This window comes from Bufo gargarizans, chromosome 1, assembly GCF_014858855.1.
Source record: "Bufo gargarizans isolate SCDJY-AF-19 chromosome 1, ASM1485885v1, whole genome shotgun sequence".
Lineage (NCBI taxonomy): Eukaryota > Metazoa > Chordata > Amphibia > Anura > Bufonidae > Bufo > Bufo gargarizans.
Window position 1 is genome coordinate 713,768,889 of NC_058080.1, and position 25,852 is coordinate 713,794,740.

Sequence of the window (25,852 nt, forward strand, 5' to 3'; positions counted from 1 at the left end):
CCATTCAGACGTCCGTAGGATTTTTACGGATCCACGAATACATGGATCGGATCCACAAAACACATACGGACGTCTGAATGGAGCCTTACAGGGGGGTGATCACCTCATATACACTCCCTGATCACCCCCTGTCATTGATCACCCCCTGTCATTGATCACCCCCCTGTAAGGCTCCTTTCAGAGGTCCGTATGATTTTTACAGATCCACGGATACATGGATCGGATCCGCAAAACAGATACGGACGTCTGAATGGAGCCTTACAGGGGGGTGATCAATGACAGGGGGGTGATCAATGACAGGGGGTGATAAGGGAGTGTATATGAGGTGATCACCCCCCTGTAAGGCTCCATTCAGACGTCCGTATGTGTTTTGCGGATCCGATCCATGTATCCGTAAAAATCATACGGACGTCTGAATGGAGCCTTACAGGGGGTGATCAATGACGGGGGTGCTCAGGGAGTCAATATGGGTGATCACCCCTCTGTCATTGATCACCCCCCTGTAAGGCTCCATTCAGACGTCCGCATGCATTTTGCGGATCCGATCCATGTATCCGTGGATCCGTAAAAATCATACGGACGTCTGAATGGAGCCTTACAGGGGGTGATCAATGACGGGGGTGATCAGGGAGTCTATATGGGTGATCACCCCTCTGTCATTGATCACCCCCCTGTAAGGCTCCATTCAGACGTCCGCATGCGTTTTGCAGATCCGATCCATGTATCCGTGGATCCGTAAAAATCATACGGACCTCTGAATGGAGCCTTACAGGGGGGTGATCAATGACAGGGGGGTGATCAGGGAGTCTATATGGGGTGATCAGGGGTGATCAGTGGTTCATAAAGGGTTAATAAGTGACAGGGGGGGTGTAGTGTAGTGTAGTGGTGTTTGGTGCTACTTTACACAGCTACCTGTGTCCTCTGGTGGTCGATCGAAACAAAAGGGACCACCAGAGGACCAGGTAGCAGGTATATTAGACGCTGCTATCAAAACAGCGTCTAATATACCTGTTAGGGGTTAAAAAAATCACATCTCCAGCCTGCCAGCGAGCGATCGCCGCTGGCAGGCTGGAGATCCACTCGCTTACCTTCCGTTCCTGTGAGCGCGCGTTCACAGGAAATCTCGGCTATCGCGAGATGACGCACGGATGCGTCCAGGAGGAATGAATCAACCACCTTCCGGACGCATCCGTGCGTTAGGCGGTCGGGAGGTGGTTAAAAAGGGTTTAGGCAGAAACCCTTCTGTCTTGTGTGGGGGGCCTGGTTTGATCCTTGCTATGGGGCCTTTACATCTCTATGTAAGCCACTGTGCTGTAGGTAGATATCCAAGATTTAATTATGTTTAATTAATCAAGTTCTATGACATTGTCAGGACCTGCTTGAATCCCAGCCTTGAGCAAACCCTTCAACCCTCCGAGTGTCATGTGATCCTCCATCTTCAACCTTCCTGTCATTTTCCCACCAATGTTCACAGTAAAATGTTGCTGGCTCCATTTCTGCACAATTTGTCCGAAAGTCATCGCCAAAATTTCGGATATGTTTAGCAGACATATTTTTGTAAAATTCATAACGATTCCAATTCATTTAGAATAGATTCACTAATCTCTAGTGTGAATACTTTTTGGCTTAGCCATACACATAAGCAGCCTGGTCATACACATAAGGTCTTCAGACAAGAAAGCCTACTAACCTTATATGTTCCTGTATGTCCACCTAGAAATAAAGAGCCAATGCGAGCATCATAAATGGCCCTAATTGTACTTCATATTCATTGTAGTTCATGTTCATTGTCCAGCAGGGGGCACACAAGGAATTGTAATGTGTCCTTTCTTTGCATTCCACCTCAGTTCCCTGAATGTCCTCTCCATTAAGTGATATCATGATGATGTCATCAGAGCAATCACTGCTGAATGAGCCAATGGTATTGCAATCTTTTCCAGCTCAGCAACCCCAGAGTGCGGTATTAGATTACTGAAACTGGGCAGCTGTATGTATTACATTTCTCTGGTTGTAAAGCATATAAATAAGTGTTGTAATACTGATACCAACGTCTCTTGAACCTCTGCCGTGAAAGAACCCTCCAAACTCTAAAAGGAGATGACAAGCAGAAGCAGCGGGGCCCGCCAGGATATTGTCGCCTCTAAATAATATATAGATCTCTCTAGCTAGTGCTATCTTCTTTATACAAACCCTTTTTATTTGGCCTAATTGGGCCTGGATTATAACACCCTCCTGCCATTGTCTCCAGCTCAGTTTTCAGCTCTGGAGCGTATCAGGCCTCCATTAAAACTAATGTACATCCATCAATGCCAGTAGGTGTAGTAAAGCTTTTAAATTGTGGTTCTCATGCTGATAGCAGCTGATCACACAAGGCCTCCAACCAATTCTGTTACTTTTCTCAGAATTCTTAGTGGAGGTTATCCAAGTCAGATAACCCCTGGGAGGATCTGTTCACAGTATTGTTGGGGGCCGGTTTTTTTTTCCATTGTTTTTCCAGGCATTGATATCATCAGTTGTTCAAGTTACTGCAATGTAAGAACATGTCGTGGTGTTCTGTAAATTCAGGCAATGTGACTGAATAGAGCTGGGGTTCTTCAGTGGACCAAGGACTGTTTTCCCATACATGACATGAACATTGATTGTGTCACAGGTATTTTGTCGTAATGGTATCAGAAGGGGATCCCCCTTCTGGCTGTGATATTGTACGCAGCAATCAGTAAACAGAATTTCTGAAATCTTTGCAAATTTATTAAAAAGGAAAAACTTAAATTTCACATGGACATAAGTACTGAGATCTTTTGCTATTACACTTGAAATTGGGGGCCTCTTATTTCTTTTCATCATCTTTCATATGTTTCTACACCTTCATTGTAGTCACCTGTGATAAATTTAATTGGTTGGACATGATTTGCAAAGACACATCAAGGTCTCACAGAATATAAGGTCTCTGATGCATAAGGTCTATGATAGCAAAAACCAAGCCATGAGGAGGAAAGAACTGTCTGTTAGAGCTCAGAGACAGGATCGTGTGGAGGCACAGATCTGGAGAAAGGTCCACAAAAATTCTGGTCACTCTAGCTGAAGTTGAAGATCATGTGTGCAGATGGAAGAAACTTCCAGGAGGTCAACCTTCACTGCATCACTAGACCAATCTCGGCTTTATTGAAGAGTGTCCAGAAAGAAATCTCTCTTCAGTAAAAGACACATGAATGCCGCCTGGAGTTTGCAAAAAAAAAAAAAAAGCAGCTAAAGGACTCTCAGACTGTGAGAAACAAGATTCTCTGGTCTGATGAAGCTAAAATTGAACTTTGTGGCCTCATGTCTGTCATGTCTGGAGGAAACCGGGCACTGCTCATCATCTGCCGAATACCATCACTACATTGAAGCATGGGAGCAGCATCAATCTGTGGGATGTTTTTCAGCAGCTAGAATAGGGACATTAGACTGGGCCGAAGGTGCTCCTTCCAACAAAATAATTACCCTAAGCACACAGCCAAGACAACATATGGGTAGCTTAGGGATAACACTGAGAATGTCCTTAAGTGGCCCAGCCAGAGCACTGACTTGAACCCAATTGAACATTTCTGGAGAAACCTAAAAATGTCTGTCCACAGATGGTCTCCATCAAACTTGACTGAGCTTGAGAGGATCTGCAGAGAAAAATGGCAGAAAATACTAAAATCCAGGTGTGCAAACTTTGTGGCACCATCCCCAAGACTGGAGGCTGTAATCACTGCCAAAGGGCCTTCAACTAAGTCCTGAGTAATGGGTGTGAATACAAAACGGGATTCCAAAAAAGTTGGGACACTATAAAAATCGTGAATAAATACCGAATGCAATGATGTGGAGGTGCCAACTTCTAATATTTTATTCAGAATAGAACATAAATCACGGAACAAAAGTTTAAACTGAGAAAATGTACCATTTTAAGGGAAAAATATGTTGAATCAGAATTTCATGGTGTCAACAAGTCCCCAAAAAGTTGGAACAAGGCCATTTTCACCACTGTGTGGCATCTCCCCTTCTTCTTACAACACTCAACAGACGTCTGGGGACCGAGGAGACCAGTTTCTCAAGTTTAGAAATAGGAATGCTCTCCCATTCTTGTCTAATACAGGCCTCTAACTGTTCAATCGTCTTGGGCCTTCTTTGTTGCACCTTCCTCTTTATGATGCGCCAAATGTTCTCTATAGGTGAAAGATCTGGACTGCAGACTGGCCATTTCAGTACCCGGATCCTTCTCCTATGCAGCCATGATGTTGTGATTGATGCAGAATGTGGTCTGGCATTATCTTGTTGAAAAATGCAGGGTCTTCCCTGAAAGAGATGACGTCTGGATGGGAGCATATGTTGTTCTAGAACCTGAATATATTTTTCTGCATTGATGGTGCCTTTCCAGACATGCAAGCTGCCCATGCCACACGCACTCATGCAACCCCATACCATCAGAGATGCAGGCTTCTGAATTGAGTGTTGATAACAACTTGGGTTGTACTTGTCCTCTTTGGTCCGGATGACATGGCGTCCCAGATTTCCAAAAAGAACTTCGAATCGTGACTCGTCTGACCACAGAACAGTCTTCCATTTTGCCACACTCCATTTTAAATGATCCCTGGCCCAGTGAAAACGCCTGAGCTTGTGGATCTTGCTTAGAAATGGCTTCTTTTTTGCACTGTAGAGTTTCAGCTGGCAACGGCGGATGGCACGGTGGATTGTGTTCACTGACAATGGTTTCTGGAAGTATTCCTGAGCCCGTTCTGTGATTTACTTTACAGTAGCATTCCTGTTTGTGGTGCAGTGTCGTTTAAGGGCCCGGCGATTACGGGCATCCAGTATGGTTTTACGGCCTTGACCCTTACGCACAGAGATTGTTCCAGATTCTCAGAATCTTCGGATGATGTTATGCACAGTTGATGATGATAGATGCAAAGTCTTTGCAATTTTTCGCTGGGTAACACCTTTCTGATATTGCTCCACTATCTTTCTGCGCAACATTGCGGGAATTGGTGATCCTCTACCCATCTTGGCTTCTGAGAGACACTGCCACTCTGAGAAGCTCTTTTTATACCCAATCATGTTGCCAATTGACCTAATTAGTGTTAATTGGTCTTCCAGCTCTTCATTATGCTCAAATTTACTTTTTCCAGCCTCTTATTGCTACTTGTCCCAACTTTTTGGGGATTTGTTGACACCGTGAAAATTTGAATCAACGTATTTTTCCTTTAAAATGATACATTTACTCGGATTAAACGTTTGATCTGTCATCTACGTTCTATTACAAATAAAATATTGACATTTGCCATCTCCACATCATTGCATTCAGTTTTTATTCACAATTTGTTTAGTGTCCCAACTTTTTTGGAATCCGGTTTGTACTTATGTCAAAACAAGATTTTAGTTTTTCCTTTTCGATAAATTAGCAAAGTTTCCGAACATTCTGTTTTCAGTTTGTCATTATGGAGTACTGAGTGCAGAACGATGGGGACAGACTTGAATATTTTATTTAGTTTAGCACAAGGCCGCAACATAACAAAATGGGAAAAAAGTGAAAGGGTCTGAAGACTTTCTGAATGCAATGAAAGGGTTAGATGCAGAGATCATGTGGGTATAGTGGACATTTTTGGCATGTACCCAGAAAGGGGTTATTCATTCAGGGATGTTTATGACATATCCACTGGACATGCCATAAATGTCCTATACGTGCAGGTTTCACCTCTGATTATGGGCTGCTATGGCAGCATTTGCTATTTTTGGAAAGGCTATTGAAGTGCATGCAGAGAGTTGTGCATGCACAACCACCTCACAATTCCCAGCAAGGTGGGAGGGGCACTGCTCTACTGCTCCTATCGGACTTCTATGGCATATTATGAATGTCCCAGTTAGGAATACCTCTTTAGGCCCTGCACGGGTTTAACCAAAACCACAAGAAACTCTCTTTTTACATAAATTAGTATAGACACCACCCATACAGTGGTCTGTTCCGACTATAATTGGGACTGTTGGCAGTCATGCTGGATACTGCTCAGCTTCAACAAGTGATCACAGAGCACAGACTAGATTTGCAGGTGGGAGCCCTGTGCATATGAGCTTACAATCCATTACAGTGTATATGTGTGATCGATTCACACTGTTTAAGAGCCTTGCTTTTTCTGAGAGCCTCCTGGAGAGTCCATCTGTTATGGATGCAGAAGATCCTTAGACACATTCTTGTCAACATTTTAAAGTAAATTCCTGGAGCTCTTTGCTGCCAAGACGACAATTTTGAGTTCATCCGTGACTGTGATCAGAGGGGGAGGATCAGTGTCTACTGAAATCACTGCAATCACAATTTTATTGTTTAGGTGCATTGTTTTATTTTTATTATTAAAGGGGACCTATCACCGCTCCTCCTGACATGTCTGTTCTAGTAAATAATTATATTCCATATAAAATGACCACTCTGGAGCATCTTTTCTCATATCTGTGTACAGTCATGGCCAAAAGTTTTGAGAATTACATAAATATTGGAAATTGGAAAAGTTGCTGCTTAAGTTTTTATAATAGCAATTTGCATATACTCCAGAATGTTATGAAGAGTGATCAGATGAATTGCATGAATTGCATAGTCCTTCTTTGCCATGAAAATTAACCTAATCCCAAAAAAACCTTTCCACTGCATTTCATTGCTGTCATTAAAGGACCTACTGAGATCATTTCAGTAATTGTCTTGTTAACTCAGGTGAGAATGTTGACGAGCACAAGGCTGGAGATCATTATGTCAGGCTGATTGGGTTAAAATGGCAGACTTGACCTGTTAAAAGGAGGGTGATGCTTGAAATCATTGTTCTTCCATTGTTAACCATGGTGACCTGCAAAAAAACGCGTATAGCCATCATTGCGTTGCATAAAAATGGCTTCACAGGCAAGGATATTGTGGCTACTAAGATTGCACCTCAATCAACAATTTATAGGATCATCAAGAACTTCAAGGAAAGAGGTTCAATTCTTGTTAAGAAGGCTTCAGGGTGTCCAAGAAAGTCCAGCAAGCTCCAGGATCGTCTCCTAAAGAGGACTCAGCTGCGGGATCAGAGTGCCACCAGTGCAGAGCTTGCTCAGGAATGGCAGCAGGCAGGTGTGAGCGCATCTGCACGCACAGTGAGGCGAAGACTTTTGGAAGATGGCCTGGTGTCAAGAAGGGCAGCTACTTCTCTCCCAAAAAAAATCAGGGACAGATTGATCTTCTGCAGAAAATATGGTGAATGGACTGCTGAGGACTGGGGCAAAGTCATATTCTCCGATGAAGCCTCTTTCCGATTGTTTGGGGCATCAGGAAAAAGGCTTGTCCGGAGAAGAAAAGGTGAGCGCTACCATCAGTCCTGTGTCATGCCAACAGTAAAGCATCCTGAGACCATTCATGTGTGGGGTTGCTTCTCATCCAAGGGAGTGGGCCCACTCCCAATTTTGCCCAAAAACACAGCCATGAATAAAGAATGGTACCAAAACACCCTCCAACAGAAACTTCTTCCAACAATCCAACAACAGTTTGGTGAAGAACAATGCATTTTCCAGCACAATGGAGCACCGTGCCATAAGGCAAAAGTGATAACTAAGTGGCTCGGGGACCAAAACGTTGACATTTTGGGTCCATGGCCTGGAAACTCCCCAGATCTTAATCCCATTGAGAACTTAAGTTGTGGTCAATCCTCAAGAGGCGGGTGGACAAACAAAAACCCACTAATTCTGACAAACTTCAAGAAGTGATTATGAAAGAATGGGTTGCTATCAGTCAGGAATTGGCCCAGAAGTTGATTGAGAGCATGCCCAGTTGAATTGCAGAGGTCCTGAAAAAGAAGGGCCAACACTGCAAATACTGACTCTTTGCATAAATGTCATGTAATTGTCGATAAAAGCCTTTGAAACGTATGAAGTGCGTGTAATTATATTTCACTACATCACAGAAACAACTGAAACAAAGATCTAAAAGCAGTTTAGCAGCAAACTTTGTGAAAACTAATATTTGTGTCATTCTCAAAACTTTTGGCCACGACTGTATTGTGCTGTTCCTCCCAGCAGACACTAGGGTGAGCTTAGTGTATACAGATTGTACAGCTTCAACTTAGTGAAATATAAATTCTTATGCATTGAGTATCCCCTAGTGGTGGCTTCTGGTAGATAGTTTTGTGATATGTGAGAGGAAGATAAGGCATTAGAGCTGTATGGGGGCAATTTCATCAGTGTATTGATGCCAGTTGTCTGGTGTAAGTAAAGTGAGAGATATGGTGTTCAGAATGAGCATCATATTTATGAACCACCTTTTCCACTTTTTCCAACATTGAAGTCAGACAGAGATTTTTCAGAAATCTCATTGGCGTATATGTTAAGTTTTGTTGTGGGTCCCTATGAGATTAGATAGATAGATAGATAGATAGATAGATAGATAGATAGATAGATGGATAGAGAGATAGAGAGATAGAAAGATAGACAGTAAGAAAGAAAGAAAGATAGATATACAGACAGATAGACAGACTATATGAGCAAAACTTCATGTACACTCCTAACAGTTATTGTGTATCAGCCACAACCATTGTAAACAGGTGTATAAAATCCAGCGCACAGCCATAAACTCTCCATAGAGAAATACAATGGCATTTATGACCTGTGGATGGAGGTCATGGGTGCCATGACTTGTCTGAAGCTTCTAGAAGCTTTGGGTCACAAATATTTCAAAATCCTGTTTACAAAATACAATAATGTGGTAATTTTGGACTGGCGGTGTCTGTGGCGGGTGGGGTCTTTCTGGCTTTGGTGCTGTGATATCTCTGCCAGTTGATACTTGATCAAAGACAGATGGCACACCAGCCTTCCCACCCCTCTTAGTTTTTTTTACAAATATTTTCTTTAAAAAAGAAATATCTTGTTTTTGTTTGTTAAATATTGATAACAATAAAGCTGTGGCCATCTTAGACCCCAGGTGGAGCCTTTTTTATTTATACCAAAGGGGAAGGGAGTCCTGAGTAGCATGGGGATCTCGTTGGGTCGATGTCTTGGTGGATATTAATCTTTCCCCCATCTTGTTCAACCCCCCCTACAGACCTATCTATCACGATCAATGGCTGCACATTATCCCCAGTCAACAAAGCCCGCTGCCTTGGAGTGATCTTGGATTCTGCCCTTTCCTTCCGACCGCACATCCAAGCCCTTTCCACCACCTGCCGTCTCCAACTCAAAAACATCTCCCGCATCCGCGCTTTCCTTAACTTTGAATCTGCGAAAATACTTGTACATGCCCTCATTATCTCCCGCCTAGACTACTGCAACATTCTCCTCTGTGGCCTTCCATCTAGCACTCTCGCACCCCTCCAATCTATCCTCAACTCTGCTGCCCGACTAATCCACCTCTCACCCTATTATTCCTCTGCCTCTCCCCTTTGCCAATCCCTTCACTGGCTCCCCATTGCCCAACGAATTCACTTCAAAGTACTTACAAATACATACAAGGCCGTCCATAACCTGTCCCCTCCCTACATCTCTGAGCTAATTTCCCGATACACCCCCACACGCACTCTCCGATCCTCACAAGACCTCCTTCTCTCCTCTCCTCTTATTGCCTCTTCCCACAATCGACTCCAGGATTTCTCCCGTGCATCCCCCATACTCTGGAACTCGCTACCCCAACATATCAGACTCTCACCTACAGTGGAATCCTTCAAAAGAAACCTGAAAACCCACCTCTTCAGACAAGCCTACAACCAGTGACCCTGCTGCCTCTATACCGCCATGACCAACTTAACCCGCACCTACTGTGTCCTTCTCCCATACCATGTAGATTGTAAGCCCACACGGGCAGGGCCCTCTCTCCTTCTGTACCAGTTTGTAACTCATTTTGTTTATGATTAGTGCAATTGTCTGTATTATGTATGTGCACCCCTTATCATATGTACAGCGCTATGGAATGAATGGCGCTTAAATAATAAATAATAATAATATTGACTGACACAACCTAAGTGAGTGCCCATAGATTGTCATGGTGATAGTATGGGTTATACAGCTCATTAAGGGGCATTTTTCAGTGCATTTACACCATATTAGCGCCATAATTTCTGACTTTTTGAGTTTCTCAACACTTTTCTGTAGTGGCGAGAAAAGGCACAGAGCTTGATGAGAGGGGCTTAACCTAGCACAGCCCACCAGATTTATTATAACTTGTGCCAGAAAATGTCCTAAGTTGTAGCTGAAGTCTACCCCAGCTTTGAGTTTTCGGGGTACAGACTGCCAGAGATGCGACTTATTTATTCAGAGACATATGCTTCTTAAGAAATGTTGCATCTTACTCCAGCTTCATGACATGGGTTTGGCTGATCAAGCAGTAGCAAACAAGCCTAAAAAACACAATGCCAAGCATCTGCTGGAGTAGTGTAAAGCACGTTGTAACTGGAGTAGTAACATGTTCTCTGGAGTGATTAATCGCTTTCACTGTCTGGCAGTCTGATGGATGAATCTGGGTTTGGTGGTTACCTGGGGAAGTCTACTGACCATGATTAGAATCCTTAGGCCAATTGCTCAATTTGGTGGAAGAGTAATGGTGTGGGGCTGTTTTTCAGGGTTTGGTTCTTATTTACACAGAAAGGTAATGCTACTGCTATATAAATAGACATAAAACATTATAGAGTTGTATGTCTACTGACAGTATATGACCGCGCCCCTATGCTCCATAAACATTTGATGTGACGAGTTTTGCGTGCAGGAACCCAAGGGGCTGCACAAAGTCCTGACCTCAACACGAGTCAACACCTTTGGGATAAACTGGAACAATGATTTAGAACCAGACTTTTCATCCAACCAAATATAATGCTCTTTAGGCTGAATGAACAAAAATTCCCACAGCCATACCTAAAATATTGTGGAAAGCCTTCCCAGAAAAAGGAGGCTGTTATAGCCACAAAAGGGACCAATGCCATATTAATGGGGTTCTCTAGGATTTTTATATCGGTGGCCTATTCTCAGGTCATCAGAATCAGATTGACATGGGTGTATGAATCCAGGGATCAAAATTGAACAGCTTCATTTAATGTTTTTGTTTTTCACTCCTTGCCTTCTAAAAGCCAAAACTTTTTATTTTATTTTATTTTTCCACTCATATAGCCATATGAGGCTTGTTTTTTGTGGGCCAAGTTGTACAGTCATGGCCAAAGACTTTGAAAGAGACCCAAATTTGGGTTTTCAGAAAGTTTGTTGCTTCAGTGTTTTTGGATCTTTTTGTCAGATGTTTCTATGGCATACGGAAGTGCAATTATTAGTATTTAATTTGTTTTTTTAGTTTTTTCTAACCTATCCATCAAGTTTATCCATCAAGACTCAATATTTCCAGGTGTACCTTCCAAAACATGTTGGAGGCAGCTTCTATCTTTCTGGATTGTTTCAAGTAGCAGACACATCACTCGCCAGCTTTTCAGTTTCACTTTTGTCCTCACCTACAAACAGAAGCCTAGCGTGTATCAGTGTGCATCAAGTCCACGAGATGGATTGTGGAGACTCAGCAGCCCACAGGATTACATATCAGCCACATGGACTTATGAGGACTATCACCTTGATAGGGTACAAGGTAACATCTTATTATCACTATTGGAATCCAGTGGGCATTGTAGCAGTATCTATGGTCTCTTGTAGGACAGGGGGTGTTGGCTGGAGCCCATTTTTGGAGAATGTAAACCCCCGCTAGGCTACAGGTGGTATACTGCAGTGTGGTTGTGTGGTGGTGTATCTATGTAGTCAGGAGTGCAATCCCTATATTTATCATGCTGGATATCAGCTTCTGGGTCAAATCCTGACTAATTTGGCAACCCATTCTTGCCTGATCAGTGCTTAGACTTTATCACAATTTCTGTGTTCTCGTTTGTCCACTTGTATTTGCACATGGTATTATTAGGCCATATCGACAGCCACCACTAGATGGGGCTGTTGTCTCCCTCTATATATACAGAGAACAAAAGAATATTCTAGTCAGTCAGCCAGTGAAGTCTAGTCTGAGTCTAACCAGCAACCAGAACAGAAGCAAAGATGTAATGCTGACAAACTTACCAGTTCTGGACAGGTAAAACCCAGGACACAGCCATCCAGATGTAAAGGAGGTGGAGAGGTAGTCCAGTAGAGATAACTTGTCTGAAAAGGTCTTATTACCTCTACGGCACATATGTCCAGCCAGATTGATCCACTGCATAGGAATCTCCACATCCCAAGGTGGATTCTTTGGCTGTGTATTGTAAGTACAGCAACCTGTTCAAAAATAATGCAGAAGATTTTGCCTGGCATTAAGGGTCCACCCACTTGTTGCATTGTATTATCTAAAATATATACCCCACTTCTGGATGCTTATGTCATAGTCAGCTAGTGAAGTGCAGAGTAAGAAAGACTTCTTTAAAGAGACCCTTTGGCCTATTAACTAACTGTTCAGCCGTGAGACCTGTAACATCTGTGAAAAGTGAGCAACTTCCTTCCTTGCATATTAAGAAATGTGCTGATCTGTTTGTTAAGTACCCCAGACCTGGGGGGTATCTGCAATTGTATATAGTTATGTAATATTATGTATTTTAATGTTTTGGGCTGTGTACTCCAGCCAGGGTAGGTATGGTTGGTAGGAACAGAGCTAACTGCCCTGTTCCTCCCCTCTTGGTAGGAGTGGGCTGGTCCTGCTTCTTGCCAGGAGGGGGGGTTTCAGTTCAGACAGAGAAAGGAGAGGAAGCACATGTCAGAGCTCCTACTCCTAGGAACCATATCTAATTCCTCTGTGAGACCAACACTCCAGAGAAACCATCAGGATTCACAACACAGCTTCCAGAAAGCAGCAGCGTGTCAAGAGTGATCCGCGAAATACAAGTAGATCACTGCTAGGTCTGACATATCAAGCCTGTATCACACAGCGGGCACCTATATCCACAAGTGCTTTCAAGTGCCAATCAATTGCCATCCAACCAGCCACCATACCTCCTCATCTGGTGCCAGAAACTGCACTTTGTACTTAAAGGGAACCTGTCATCAATTTTATGCTAACCTCACTGAGGGCAGCATAAAATAGTGACAGACATGCTGATTTTAGCGGTGTGTCACTCATGAGCTAAAAGTAAGTGGTTGCTGAGAATCAGCATCAAAATCATTGCAGCCCAGGCCTTGAAAAGAATCAAATCTACTTGAGAAGAGTCAGGGTTATTCATAATCTCCTGCACTCTCCCCTCCCCCCCTCTGCTGATGGTTGGCAGTTCTCTCCTAGAGAGATTGGGAGAAAACTAGGTAGAAGACTGTCAGTCATCAGCAGGTGGGCAGGAGCTTATGAATAACCAGGACTCTTCTCAGGTGGCCGTGACTGTTTTTTGTACGGCCACACATTATAAGGGGAATTATTGCTACTGGTGGGACATTATAGTGTGCTTTATTACTACTGGGAGACTATGGGAACATGATTACTAGTATGGGCACTATGAGGGCATCTAATGTGTACAGGCACACATCTTGTCTACTGAAAGGAATTATTACTACTTGGGGGCATTATGGTGGGCTTTATTACTACTGGAAAACTATGTGAATATGATTACTAGTATGGGCACTATGGGGGCATTATTACTTCTGCTGTACAATGGGGGGCATTATTATTGGAGACCCTGTAGGGGAACTGTTAACACTAAGTGCACTCTGGCAATCATTATTAATATTGGTGGGATTTTTGGGAACAGTATTACTAGCTTGGTATCAGCTTCGTACAATTATTTTTGTAGTGTTTATAACACACTCAGAGGCACTATTTGCTGCTGGCACACAATATAAAGGGGCATTTTTTGTACTGCACACATTATAGGGGGGTGTTTTTTGTACTGCCACACATTATAAGGGGAATTATTACTACAGATGGGACAATATAGTGGGCTTTATTACTACTGGGAGACTATGGGAACATGATTACTAGTATGGGCACTATGGAGGCATTATTACTTCTGGGGCACAATTGGGGGCATAATTACTAATGGGGGCATTGTTAACACTAAATGAACCCTGGCAAAGAATTATTACTATTGCTGGGACTTTTGGGAGCACTATTACTGGCACAGTATCAGCTTAGCACAATTGTTTTGGGGGGACATTATGTTTACAACACTATTAGCGACAGGGATGCTATTTGCTGCTATTTTTGACAGCACTGTGTGGAAATAATTATTGAAGAGGGCACTATTTGTGTGGTACTAGTATTTTAGGGGGATTATCTGTTTCTGCAATATAGTATTGGGGAACATAATAGGCACAGTATTGGGGGTGGCAGGATTGGGTGTTCAGAAGGTGGGTAACTGAGATGTCCCTTTGTCAAACTCTGCAGAGACAAGAGATGGCTGAAAGAAATCATCATGGCGTTCTGGACCAAATGGAGAAGAAGAGGAAAGAGTTTGTTTACATCAAAAGGAAACATCACTGAGTGCTGTATTACCCTGTATGTTTTGTACCACTGTTTGTAAGGTTTTGTAAGTTATATTGTATATTGTATGTTAAATATATTGTATATATGTAGTATATTTAACAGTAGAGCTGGAGGGAAGAGGTTAGGTTGAGAATATGGCATGGAGGGGCACCACTTCAGGCAGCACGAAGGCTAGGAGCAGAGGGTAAGCAACCACAAAAGGTCATTTGCCCATTTGATTTTTTTCTATTGAGGTACTCACCATACAGATAAATACTTCTATATTTTCACAGTTCGTTCAAGTATTTTTGGCACAGCGATGCCAATGATGTTTATTTTTATTGTTTATTTACAAACCGGATTCCAAAAAAGTTGGGACACTAAACAAATTGTGAATAAAAACTGAATGCAATGATGTGGAGATGGCAAATGTCAATATTTTATTTGTAATAGAACGTAGATGACAGATCAAACGTTTAATCCGAGTAAATGTATCATTTTAAAGGAAAAATACGTTGATTCAAAATTTCACGGTGTCAACAAATCCCCAAAAAGTTGGGACAAGTAGCAATAAGAGGCTGGAAAAAGTAAATTTGAGCATAACGAAGAGCTGGAAGACCAATTAACACTAATTAGGTCAAATGGCAACATGATTGGGTATAAAAAGAGCTTCTCAGAGTGGCAGTGTCTCTCAGAAGCCAAGATGGGTAGAGGATCACCAATTCCCACAATGTCGCGCAGAAAGATAGTGGAGCAATATCAGAAAGGTGTTACCCAGCGAAAAATTGCAAAGACTTTGCATCTATCATCATCAACTGTGCATAACATCATCCGAAGACTCAGAGAATCTGGAACAATCTCTGTGCGTAAGGGTCAAGGCCGTAAAACCATACAGGATGCCCGTGATCTCCAGGCCCTTAAACGACACTGCACCACAAACAGGAATGCTACTGTAAAGGAAATCACAGAATGGGCTCAGGAATACTTCCAGAAACCATTGTCAGTGAACACAATCCACCGTGCCATCCGCCGTTGCCAGCTGAAACTCTACAGTGCAAAGAAGAAGCCATTTCTAAGCAAGATCCACAAGCTCAGGCGTTTTCACTGCGCCAGGGATCATTTAAAATGGAGTGTGGCAAAATGGAAGACTGTTCTGTGGTCAGACGAGTCACGATTCAAAGTTCTTTTTGGAAATCTGGGATGCCATGTCACCCGGATCAAAGAGGACAAGGACAACCCAAGTTGTTAACAACACTCAGTTCAGAAGCCTGCATCTCTGATGGTATGGGGTTGCATGAGTGCGTGTGGCATGGGCAGCTTGCATGTCTGGAAAGGCACCATCAATGCAGAAAAATATATTCAGGTTCTAGAACAACATATGCTCCCATCCAGACGTCATCTCTTTCAGGGAAGACCCTGCATTTTTCAACAAGATAATGCCAGACCACATTCTGCATCAATCACAACATCATAGGCTGCGTAGGAGAAGGATCCGGGTAGTGAAATGGCCAGTCTGCAGTCCAGATCTTTCACCTATAGAGAACATTTGGCGCATCATAAAGAGGAAGGTGCAACAAAGAAGGCCCAAGACGATGGAACAGTTAGAGGCCTGTATTAGACAAGAATGGGAGAGCATTCCTATTTCTAAACTTGAGAAACTGGTCTCCTCGGTCCCCAGACGTCTGTTGAGTGTTGTAAGAAGAAGGGGAGATGCCACACAGTGGTGAAAATGACCTTGTCCCAACTTTTTGGGAATCCGGTTTGTATTTTCATTTGTAAAAGTGGAGAAAAAGCGTGAGCTGAATTTTTAATAATTTTTTCCCAGAAACCCAGAGGGGCATTGCCTGGCCTACAATACTCCACATACATACTACACATACTAGGCGCTCTCCATAATGAAAAAGAGTATAGACAATGCATATACTGTATATTACTGAGAACCCCAGAGTAGCTCTCTATCCCCTTCTCTCTTTGCTCTCTCTCTACTTTGGTAGAATTATTTCAGGTCCGAATTTTTTGAAAGATTTTGCGAACCTGGACCAAATCTCAAAAGGTTTGCTCATCTCTAATGCAGTATTACAGTAATTATATTCTTAGGCATAGTAACAGTATTATGTAGTTATATTCTTGTACATAGGAGCAGTATTATAGTAGTTATATTCTTGTACATAGAAGGCAGTATTATAGTAGTTATATTCTTGTACATAGGAGGCAGTATTATAGTAGTTATATTCTTGTACATAGGAGCAGTATTATAGTAGTTATATTCTTGTACATAGAAGGCAGTATTATAGTAGTTATATTCTTGTACATAGAAGGCAGTATTATAGTAGTTATATTCTTGTACATAGGGGGCAGTATTATAGTAGTTATATTCTTGTACATAGGAGCAGTATTATAGTAGTTATATTCTTGTACATAGGAGCAGTATTATAGTAGTTTTATTCTTGTACATAGGAGCAGTGTTATAGTAGTTATATTCTTGTACATAGGAGCAGTATTATAGTAGTTATATTCTTGTACATAGAAGGCAGTATTATAGTAGTTATATTCTTGTACATAGGAGGCAGTATTATAGTAGTTATATTATTGTACATAGGAGCAGTATTATAGTAGTTATATTCTTGTACATAGGAGCAGTATTATAGCAGTTATATTCTTGTACATAGGAGCAGTATTATAGTAGTTATATTCTTGTACATAGGAGGCAGTATTATAGTAGTTATATTCTTGTACATAGAAGGCAGTATTATAGTAGTTATATTCTTGTACATAGGAGGCAGTATTATAGTAGTTATATTCTTGTACATAGAGGGCAGTATTATAGTAGTTATATTCTTGTACATAGGAGACAGTATAATAGTAGTTATATTCTTGTACATAGGAGCAGTATTATAGTAGTTATATTCTTGTACATAGGTGTATGACGCGGACCGTATTTTCACTCCCCTGTCTGCCAGAGACGAACCGAACCTGCTCCCTATCAATAATGTCAGGGAGAATCGCCTGGATCTGATGTGCCAAAATCTTGGCCCACCATTTCACATCAGTGTTCAGGAGCGAAATATAGCGGTAGCTCCCGCAATTTAGGGGATCCTTGTTGTCTTTGTGGATAACCGTGATATGAGCCGAGAGCGCTTGGGGGGGAAGCGAGCCTCCTTTGAGTAAATAATTACAGAGGATATTAAACTGGGGAATTAAAATATGCTTAAAGGTTTTGTAGTTCTTGGTTCATTTGGTTCTGAGTCTCACTCTAGCTGTCACCAAACATTTTTAACAGCTTTCATAAGCCAAATAGTATTAAAAAAAATGGCTGAACCATCATCTGACAACCACATTGTTTTCAGATTCAATCATATCTAAAGGCAAATGACCCTAAGGCTGGGTTCACACCTGAGCGTACCCGATAAGCACTGTTTACAAGCGTGTTTATCGAGGTAACAAGCAAACGCCCGTTGTCGCGCGTTCCCGCTAAGTCTGTGTGCGGGAACGCGCGACATTACCCCCCAAAGAAGCTCCTGTACTTCTTGGGGCGTAGGGCTTTTTACAGCGCGTTCGTACGCGCTGTAAAACGCTCAGGTGAGAACCATGCCATAGGGAAACATTGGTTTTCTGCCTGTTGAGCGTTTTACAGCGCGTAGGAACGCGCTGTAAAACGCTCAGGTGTGAACCCAGCCTAAAGGGTCACAAATTCACAATCAGCCAACACAGATGGAAATGCTAAGGTGGGTTTAGCCGGGCTGATGGAGCGGCCTTCCCGACAGTCGGCTGCTTGTTCGGTAAACGAGACCGATGCATTTACGTGCACCGATCTCCTTCACAGTATGAGGGCGATGGATCGGGCGACGAAACGAGTGTTCACAGGAACAGGAGCGATTTTTGGTTTGTCTAAATCCACCTTAACATTGATTGACAGCTAGTCCCAGGAGTGTCTGCAGCAGCCATTCCAACTCCCCTGCCATATGGCTTTTTCTACTCTTCTAATGTATACAAAACTAATGCCACATATCTGTCTGAGACTCCTATAACCTCTTCTACCAATGGGCCACCAGGTTAAGCAGGTCATGGTGCTACCTGTGCCCCCAGCTGAGTGTCCCTTGACTCGGGTCATTGTTTCTTTAATAAAAAAATAAATAAAAAATCTTTAAAAAAAGCAAAAAAGTATATATCATAAATCCAATGCAATGAAACAAGCTAATCCAGACAGACTGCAGGGAGCTTGCGTGCCCTCCCCCCAGCTCAGAGCTCATTGGTTGGGCCGCTTTGTCTTAGGGGAGCTGTAGAAGGTAGCTCCAAGCCCCCTCCCTTTGTGTTGAGGCAGCTGCAGCACATTTGAATGTATATAGGGGGGATTTGAAAGGACCATTACCAATGGGCCATCTGTCTCCCAGCCAGCAGTAGCAGCACACACTAGGATCAGCCTGTCTATACAGTCACAGTGATCAGCACCAGGGGTTGCAAGCACTGTCTCTGCCAGCATGGTGTTAGTCCACGTAGGATATCTTGTTCTTCCAGTCTTTGGCTCTGTACGGAACCGAGGTATGGTGGTGGGCTTCTGGTGGTGGTGGTGGGCTTCTGGTGGTGGTGGTGGTGGGCTTCTGGGGAAAGGGGGGGGGAGGGTGAATGCTATAGTGTGACATAGGGGGGGGGGGAGCAGCTATGTTGATCAGCCAGAGCCTTGAGGTCTGCAATGTTCTGCCTGTGTGCCCTGCACCTATTTATAGATAGCCAGAGTGTATCTGCTCTATGGACACATTGCATCTCTGTACATCATATATGCTGCAGGGATACAAAGGATTGCATTGAAAGACCATCCAGTCACTTCTGGTGACCATCCGGATAGTGTTACATTGTATTTCTTTATCATTCTGATTTAGAAAGGTGCATGGATACATACCGATATTATGTTGTATGGGTTTTAGCGCCATCAAATCAAAATTTTACTCCATAGATGCATTATAATTTATATGTCATTCTCAATACCTCTATGTTGTGCAGTATGGATACATTGCAAATCAGATTCCTGGTGACCATAGGCACCGTGTTATGGATACATTGTATCTATTATTAGAAATGCATTATGTGTGGATACATTGTATCTTTTACTAGAAATACATGTATCTATTTATTATTTGAATTACGTTATGTATGGATACATTGTATCTATTATTAGACATATACTGTGGATATATTGTATCTATTATATTTACCTGCTGTATGGATACACTGTATCTACTTTATTATTATTATTATTATTAATAATAATAATAACATGATTTATGGATACATTGTATCTATTATATTTGCCTGCTGTATGGATACATTCTATCTGTTTATTATGAGAAATACATGTTGTATGGATACATTGTATCTATCTATTATGAAAAAAAATCTGCCTATGGATACATTGCTGCAACACTGCCTGTGGTATTTTCTTGAGTGTTTTGCAGCAAGCAGTATTGGCTTCTATGTACCTTAGTCCTAATCTTATTGAGACCTCTGCTGTATACTGTTTTATTTAAGGAAGATCAGATCCAATTACTCTTTGTGAGCCCTCCTCCTCCTCATCGCTTCGTTTCATCATCACATCAGCTGCTTTTCCTACTGTCACCAAATTCTCTTGCAAATAGGTGGCTGCAGCTAAAGGGGGGGAGGGGAGGGGAGGCTGGGGTTCATTTAAAGAAAAGGGGTGGGCTGGTGTCACCTGTATATGGGATTGTTGCTATGATCTAGCACATGCAATATGTATGCATTCTCTCCTGGAATAGAGCACCTATTTAAACGTGCATAGGCTATTGCAAATTGCTGATGACCTGACATTTTTAATCAGGGCACAGTGCCTCTATTTTGCTCAGTGACAACTGGTCCTTCCCAGATGTTGATGTGCAATGTTGTGTTAGATTAGAGATTATTGCAACAGGACTAGATCTCAGTGCTAGGATATTTGATGTTTTTGGGGTGACCTATTGTATTTTCATCCAGACCCATCCTTCCTCCACTGGGGAGGTCAGCAGATCATTGCTCTTCAATAATTTCCTGTCCTCCCCAGACTGGGGAGTGTGAGAATATTAGCTAACTAATAATGCCCCAGTATAATATTTATATTATTATCATGATTATTATTATTATGCATCTAAACTGTATGCATGCAATAAACAATCTACCCTTTAAAAAAAAAAAAAAAAAGGTTAATTGACTATGGGATTTTACATTTGCATTTATCAATTCTTTTTTTTTTTTCCTTCATTGTGTAGCACAGTGAATGACCCAACATGCTGCTCTTGGTGTAGTCCTCTGCCTCTGCATATACCTGTATTGTGACACCCTCTTAACCATTTCCTGTTTCCATCTGAAGACAACATTGTTCTTTGATTAAGCTGCAGTATCCCCTTCTTTCATGGCTGCTTGTCCTTTTATTTTTTTTCTTCTTTGTTTATGGAGAAGGTTTACTTTCTGGGTAACCCATGTGCTTGCATGCAAATGCAATTATTACCTCTCCCACCCCCCCCCACCCCCTTCTTCCCTTTCTGTCCCCCACCGCCACCACCACTATCACCGCCACCACCTTTACGCTCCAATAAAGGCTTTTGTTTCACTGCCTCATATTTAAAAAAGATCCGATTATTTTATTTATTTTGTAAATAATTTATAGCAAAGGTTTTTTTTTTTTAAAATACATATATAAATAAAAATTTCCCTTGGTGCCTCTCCAGTCTTGGTTTGCTATCCTAAGGCAATAGCCTCAAGCCTATAAAGCCATCTGGAGCTGGAGCTCTGGCCAGTATAGCCCTGCAACAAGAGGATACTGATGCTTTAAAATGAATTTCCTAAAATCATATTTTTCTTGTTAAAAAAAAAAAATGTAGAGAATGTAACCCTGGACCTGTTATTTTCTTTTTTTCTTTTCTTTGTAGTCTCATTGTAGTAACGTAGAACCTAGCCATTCAGTAGAGCTGTAGAGAGTAACAGCCATTTTTATTTGTATCTTCATCTTGTTTAGCTAAGTACATTACACTGTAAATTTCTGTTAAGTGGATTCATTTTGCTCTTGGGGAGGCCAGGCCTGGGTCTCGGCTCGTATTTTCCAACAGCGCTGCAAGATAGTCAAGGCCGGATTTAAAGGGCCTCATAAAGGGATAATTGATTTCCCCATTGTATGTTGAAATCTATTGTCTGCAGTCTACCGGCTGCCACAAAGATGGGGAAAAACTTGAATGAATTACAAATGGCGGTGCGTGGGCACACGTCGCGAGCCATAGCAAATTGTGTTATTATCATTACGAAATTCTGAAATTGGTGTAAAACTAAAATTCCAAAACCAAAAATATTTTAAAAAAAATATATATTTTTAAAGCTTGTTGGCAAAATGGACCATCCATTTAACAGGGGTATCCTTTTTTTCTGCTGTGCTATAAAAACTACTTCCTGTTCTTATTTCGTGGGTAATGTTCTGTATCTGAAAGCCTTTAGTCATGGACCTTTCACCTTTTATTTCATGTACTAAGACTAAAGCATGTTCTGTATTTTTTTACATTTCCTAGTTTTTTCTGATGTAAATCTCTCTGTAGAGGCGTACCCTGCTGAAATGTACTGTGCTGTAGCCTACACATCTACTCATTGTATGCCGCTTTTGTTCTGTTGTTGCCCCTCCAAAGCATGGTGGGCTTGCCTTCTGTATCGTGTGCATGACTCTGTTACACTCAGTTTCACAAATACTAATACAACAATCTTTCAATAAAGAAACTAGTTTTCCTATATTAACTTAGTCTGCCTTTTCTATTGCTGTTTTCCCATTTATTGTCGTACTCCTTTTCTCTAGTAGATCTATATACCCCTCATTCCTTATTGCTGAATTTCCTTCCTGTGCGTGAATGACTTTAGTCCCTGCGCTATGGGGGCCCTTGTCAGAAACATTTTTCCTTTATGTTTTTAGACTTAATAGGTAAAACTGAGATTAAAATTTTTTTATTTTATTTCCCATCTTAAAAAAAAAATGATTTTATTTTAGATATTATGGAATGAGGCAGTGGTTTAACAAAAGGACATCACTCTGCACTGGTAAAATCATTGTGCATGTCATCTGCTTTCTGTAGCTTAATATTACAGTTACCAAGAGCATATAAGGCAGCCATTTTGCATTTCAGCACCAAAAAAATGTCTGCCGCCAGTGTATGTAGAGGAGTAACTTGTAATTTACTCCTCTCAATCCCAACCTTTTCTTTGCTTAAGAGTCCAATGGGTGGCCCTTTCCAGGGACAGACTGCACACTCATTCAAGGGAAGGCTGCCAGTCACTAGTAGGACCTCCCACTGGACTCCTGAGCAAAGAAAGAGCAGAGATGTAAATGAATTAATTACACCTTATACTGAACCTTTTACCCCAAAACTATAAAATCACTCTGTTCAGCTCTGTATTAGAGCGGCCATCCACATTCAACAGCTGCGGACCAAACGATTATTCGGCCAACAGCTATCTCTACCAACTCCTTCATACACATTCGAATCAGCTTAACGTATATGTGTATTCAGTGGGGAGAGGGGAGAAAGCTGCTTATCTCAAAAGAGAACAAAAGAATCGGGGTGAAAAGTATATTTCTCCCATTACTTCTATTGGGAGCTTTCCACACACTACCTCTCCCGACTCCCTCCAGGCTTACCCACACACATACACATTTGGCCCAGCCAAATGTGTATATGTATTCTATGGGGAGAGAGGAAAAAGCCACTGCCAGGGGGCTGCGAGAGAACAAAAGAATTGGGTGAAATATTCATTTTGCCCAATTCTTCTGTCCCTCGACATTATGTATCAGAGGAGAGTCAGGAGATCCTCACACACATTAGTATAATCAGCCAAACCTGGGTTCAGCCGACTAAAAATGAATGTGTATAGACAGCTTTAGACTGTCACCGAACCCACCATTTGTCTGACAATACACCAACTTGTATGGGGTCTGTAGGCTGCCTACAGATCAAACACACCTTACTTTGTACATAACAAGGACCTGTAGCACTAATATAGCACTGGTTTCCCACCACTTTTTCCTTGAATGCTTCTTTCATACACAAGGAGGTTCTTTCACCATGTTGGATACTTTCCTTGCAATGAGTATGATCCTATGATTATGGTGGTTTCCAAAACTCAGGAGGTTTGGGGACTGGTTATACTCTAACTATTGATATCTGTCTATAAGGAGCAATCTCTACTCCTGAGTAGATAATTGAGGTCTCCCTGATTAGGGAGAACATATATTGTGTAAAGATTTTGTCAAAAGGTCCTATCTATGTGGCATTTTAGAAGAGGTCAGTCTCATACAAGGGTATTTTACAGGACTTTGGACAATCTCCTTATATAAACACAAGAAAAAAAAAAAGAATAGGACGGTGCCCACCTCTATGGCGATTCAAAGACTGGAAGACCTCTCACCATCCATCCGGGTCCAGTCTATTACTCTTGCTACTCTTCAGTAACCAAGTATGGTCTCCTCTACTGTGGAGAACATGTATGGTAAAGTATGGACTGGAGTACTATCTACCGTAGATATAAGTACCAGAACCTCACTAAATATAATAGCTGGTGAATTTTGGAGCATCTACCAGAAAGTGAGAACACATAATGCTCTTTTTAGTTTGTTAATTGTGGTGGGAAATCTTTTGCATAACTAATAAAGGAGAAAATAAAGGTCTAAAGACACCCAAATTAAGATTTACTATGCTTAAGAAGTTCAAAAGCTCATGAATAAACCTCATGCTTGGACCTTGTGGCCAAATGGAGCATAGACAGGAAGTCCTCCAGTAGCGGGTTAGCTAGGCCTCTATCTTGTGTTGTCTCTTTGTAAACAGTATACAGAACCCCCTCCTTACTCTGCTCTTTTCTTTCTAATCTGGATTTGCAGGCTAAGCTCTCGGCAGCTACATATGCACACACATACACACGTGTCAGTAAGGGAGGCTGTGCTTCGCCTTGCATGAATGAAAACATGCATGTGTTTTGAGGCTGCTCATTTCAAACGTGATTCTTTTGTTTTGATTCTTTTCACTTCCATTAAACTACAATACGATAATTTTCAAAATGGGGCCTGGATATCGTAGGATGACACTCTCCATGGAGGAACGTTCTTTTTGTGCTACTTGAAGGGTTTGTAGTCCTCAACTGTAGAATTCTTTTTTGTTCTCGAGAACTGAAACATTGAGGGCCATTAACATTTTTTTTGGGGTTGGGGCAATGATTGGACAACCTGGTCATTTGACATCCTAAATTATGGTGCCAATAAATCTCAGATTGTGTGGACCTGCAGGTATCAAGATATTTTAACATTATATATTATATATTTTGTATATATCTCAAGGTTAGTGGAAGGTCACAATACTCAACTTTGTGGTTTTGTTGTCATATTCTATAATGGTGCCCTTTCTAGTAAGAGAAGGTGAGTCCAAATGTAGGTTCTGATCACAGTATAATGGAAACCGTGGTGTATTGCCGAATGCGTTGCACACCAGAGTCTGATGGACCCTTTTATTGGGGTCCCCTGGGTTCTGTCATGGTTTCCATCTTTTTGAAGGCATAATGTAGAAGTATTCTTGCCCTTATTCCTACCAGCACTTATGACGAATGCCTCTGTGGGCACATTGGACAGAGCCTTAGGGTACTGATGGTGGAGTTGAGTCTAGTTCAAGTCACATCAAGTGTTCTTGCTTCTTCTCTGCTCAGTGACAATTCCACTATGAGCTGAAGACCTAACTTGAGACAAGCTGGTTAATATGGACTCGCTGCCCAACAACCCCATGTTAGAGGCTTAGGGTACTTTCACACTAGCGGCTCAAATCCGGAAAAGAACTGATTAGTTTTATCCCCATGCATTCTGAATGGAGAGCAATTCATTCAGGATGCATCAGGATGTCTTTTTTACTGATCAGGCTTTTCAGAAAACCGTAGCATGTTGTATTTTTACCTCCGGCCAAAAATTCGGAACACTTTGACTGAATGCCGGATCCGGAATTTTTCCCATTGACTTGCATTAATGCCGTATCCGGCGCCGTGTGTTACGTCAAACTGGATCCGGCTTTTGCATGTTAAACCCGAAAAATGTGAAAAAAGTTAAAGTCCATAAATGGCGGATCCGTTTTTTCCAATGCATTTTTTTATTGTGATCAGAATCCTGATCAGGATTCAAATGTAATCAGTTTTTCCGGATCCGGCGGGCAGTTCCGTCGCCGGAATTTCCCGCCGGATTCAAACAACGCTAGTGTGAAAGTACCCTTAGCTGGCTCCTTATCAACCAGAGCTCAGCTCATAGTTGGGTTGGCACAATGATGCCTTCAGAACAAGTTGGATCAGTAACTTGGCAGCAGTGACATCATGCCATACCACATCTCGGAGTTGTAGTATGAATTTTGTAACTCTACATTTAGGTGGAGGAATGGTTTAAATACATATTTG

General features: G+C 41.9%; 1 protein-coding gene across 2 annotated transcripts in view; it reads left to right on the forward strand.

The window, feature by feature from the left end:
• The first annotated feature begins 18,713 nt into the window (after positions 1–18,713).
• RNF165 (ring finger protein 165) overlaps positions 18,714–25,852 on the forward strand; it is a 93,047-nt gene continuing 85,908 nt past the window's right edge. The window contains exons 1-2 of one of the 2 annotated variants that reach the window (XR_006389435.1): positions 18,714–18,955; positions 20,671–22,163. Coding sequence is in view for 1 of the 2 variants with exons in the window: in XM_044292626.1 (XP_044148561.1) it covers positions 18,895–18,955 (61 nt within the window). In the remaining variant the exon portion in view is untranslated. Of the gene's footprint in view, positions 18,956–20,670; positions 22,164–25,852 lie in introns of those variants that run through there. The other variant, XM_044292626.1, reaches the window with a different exon arrangement.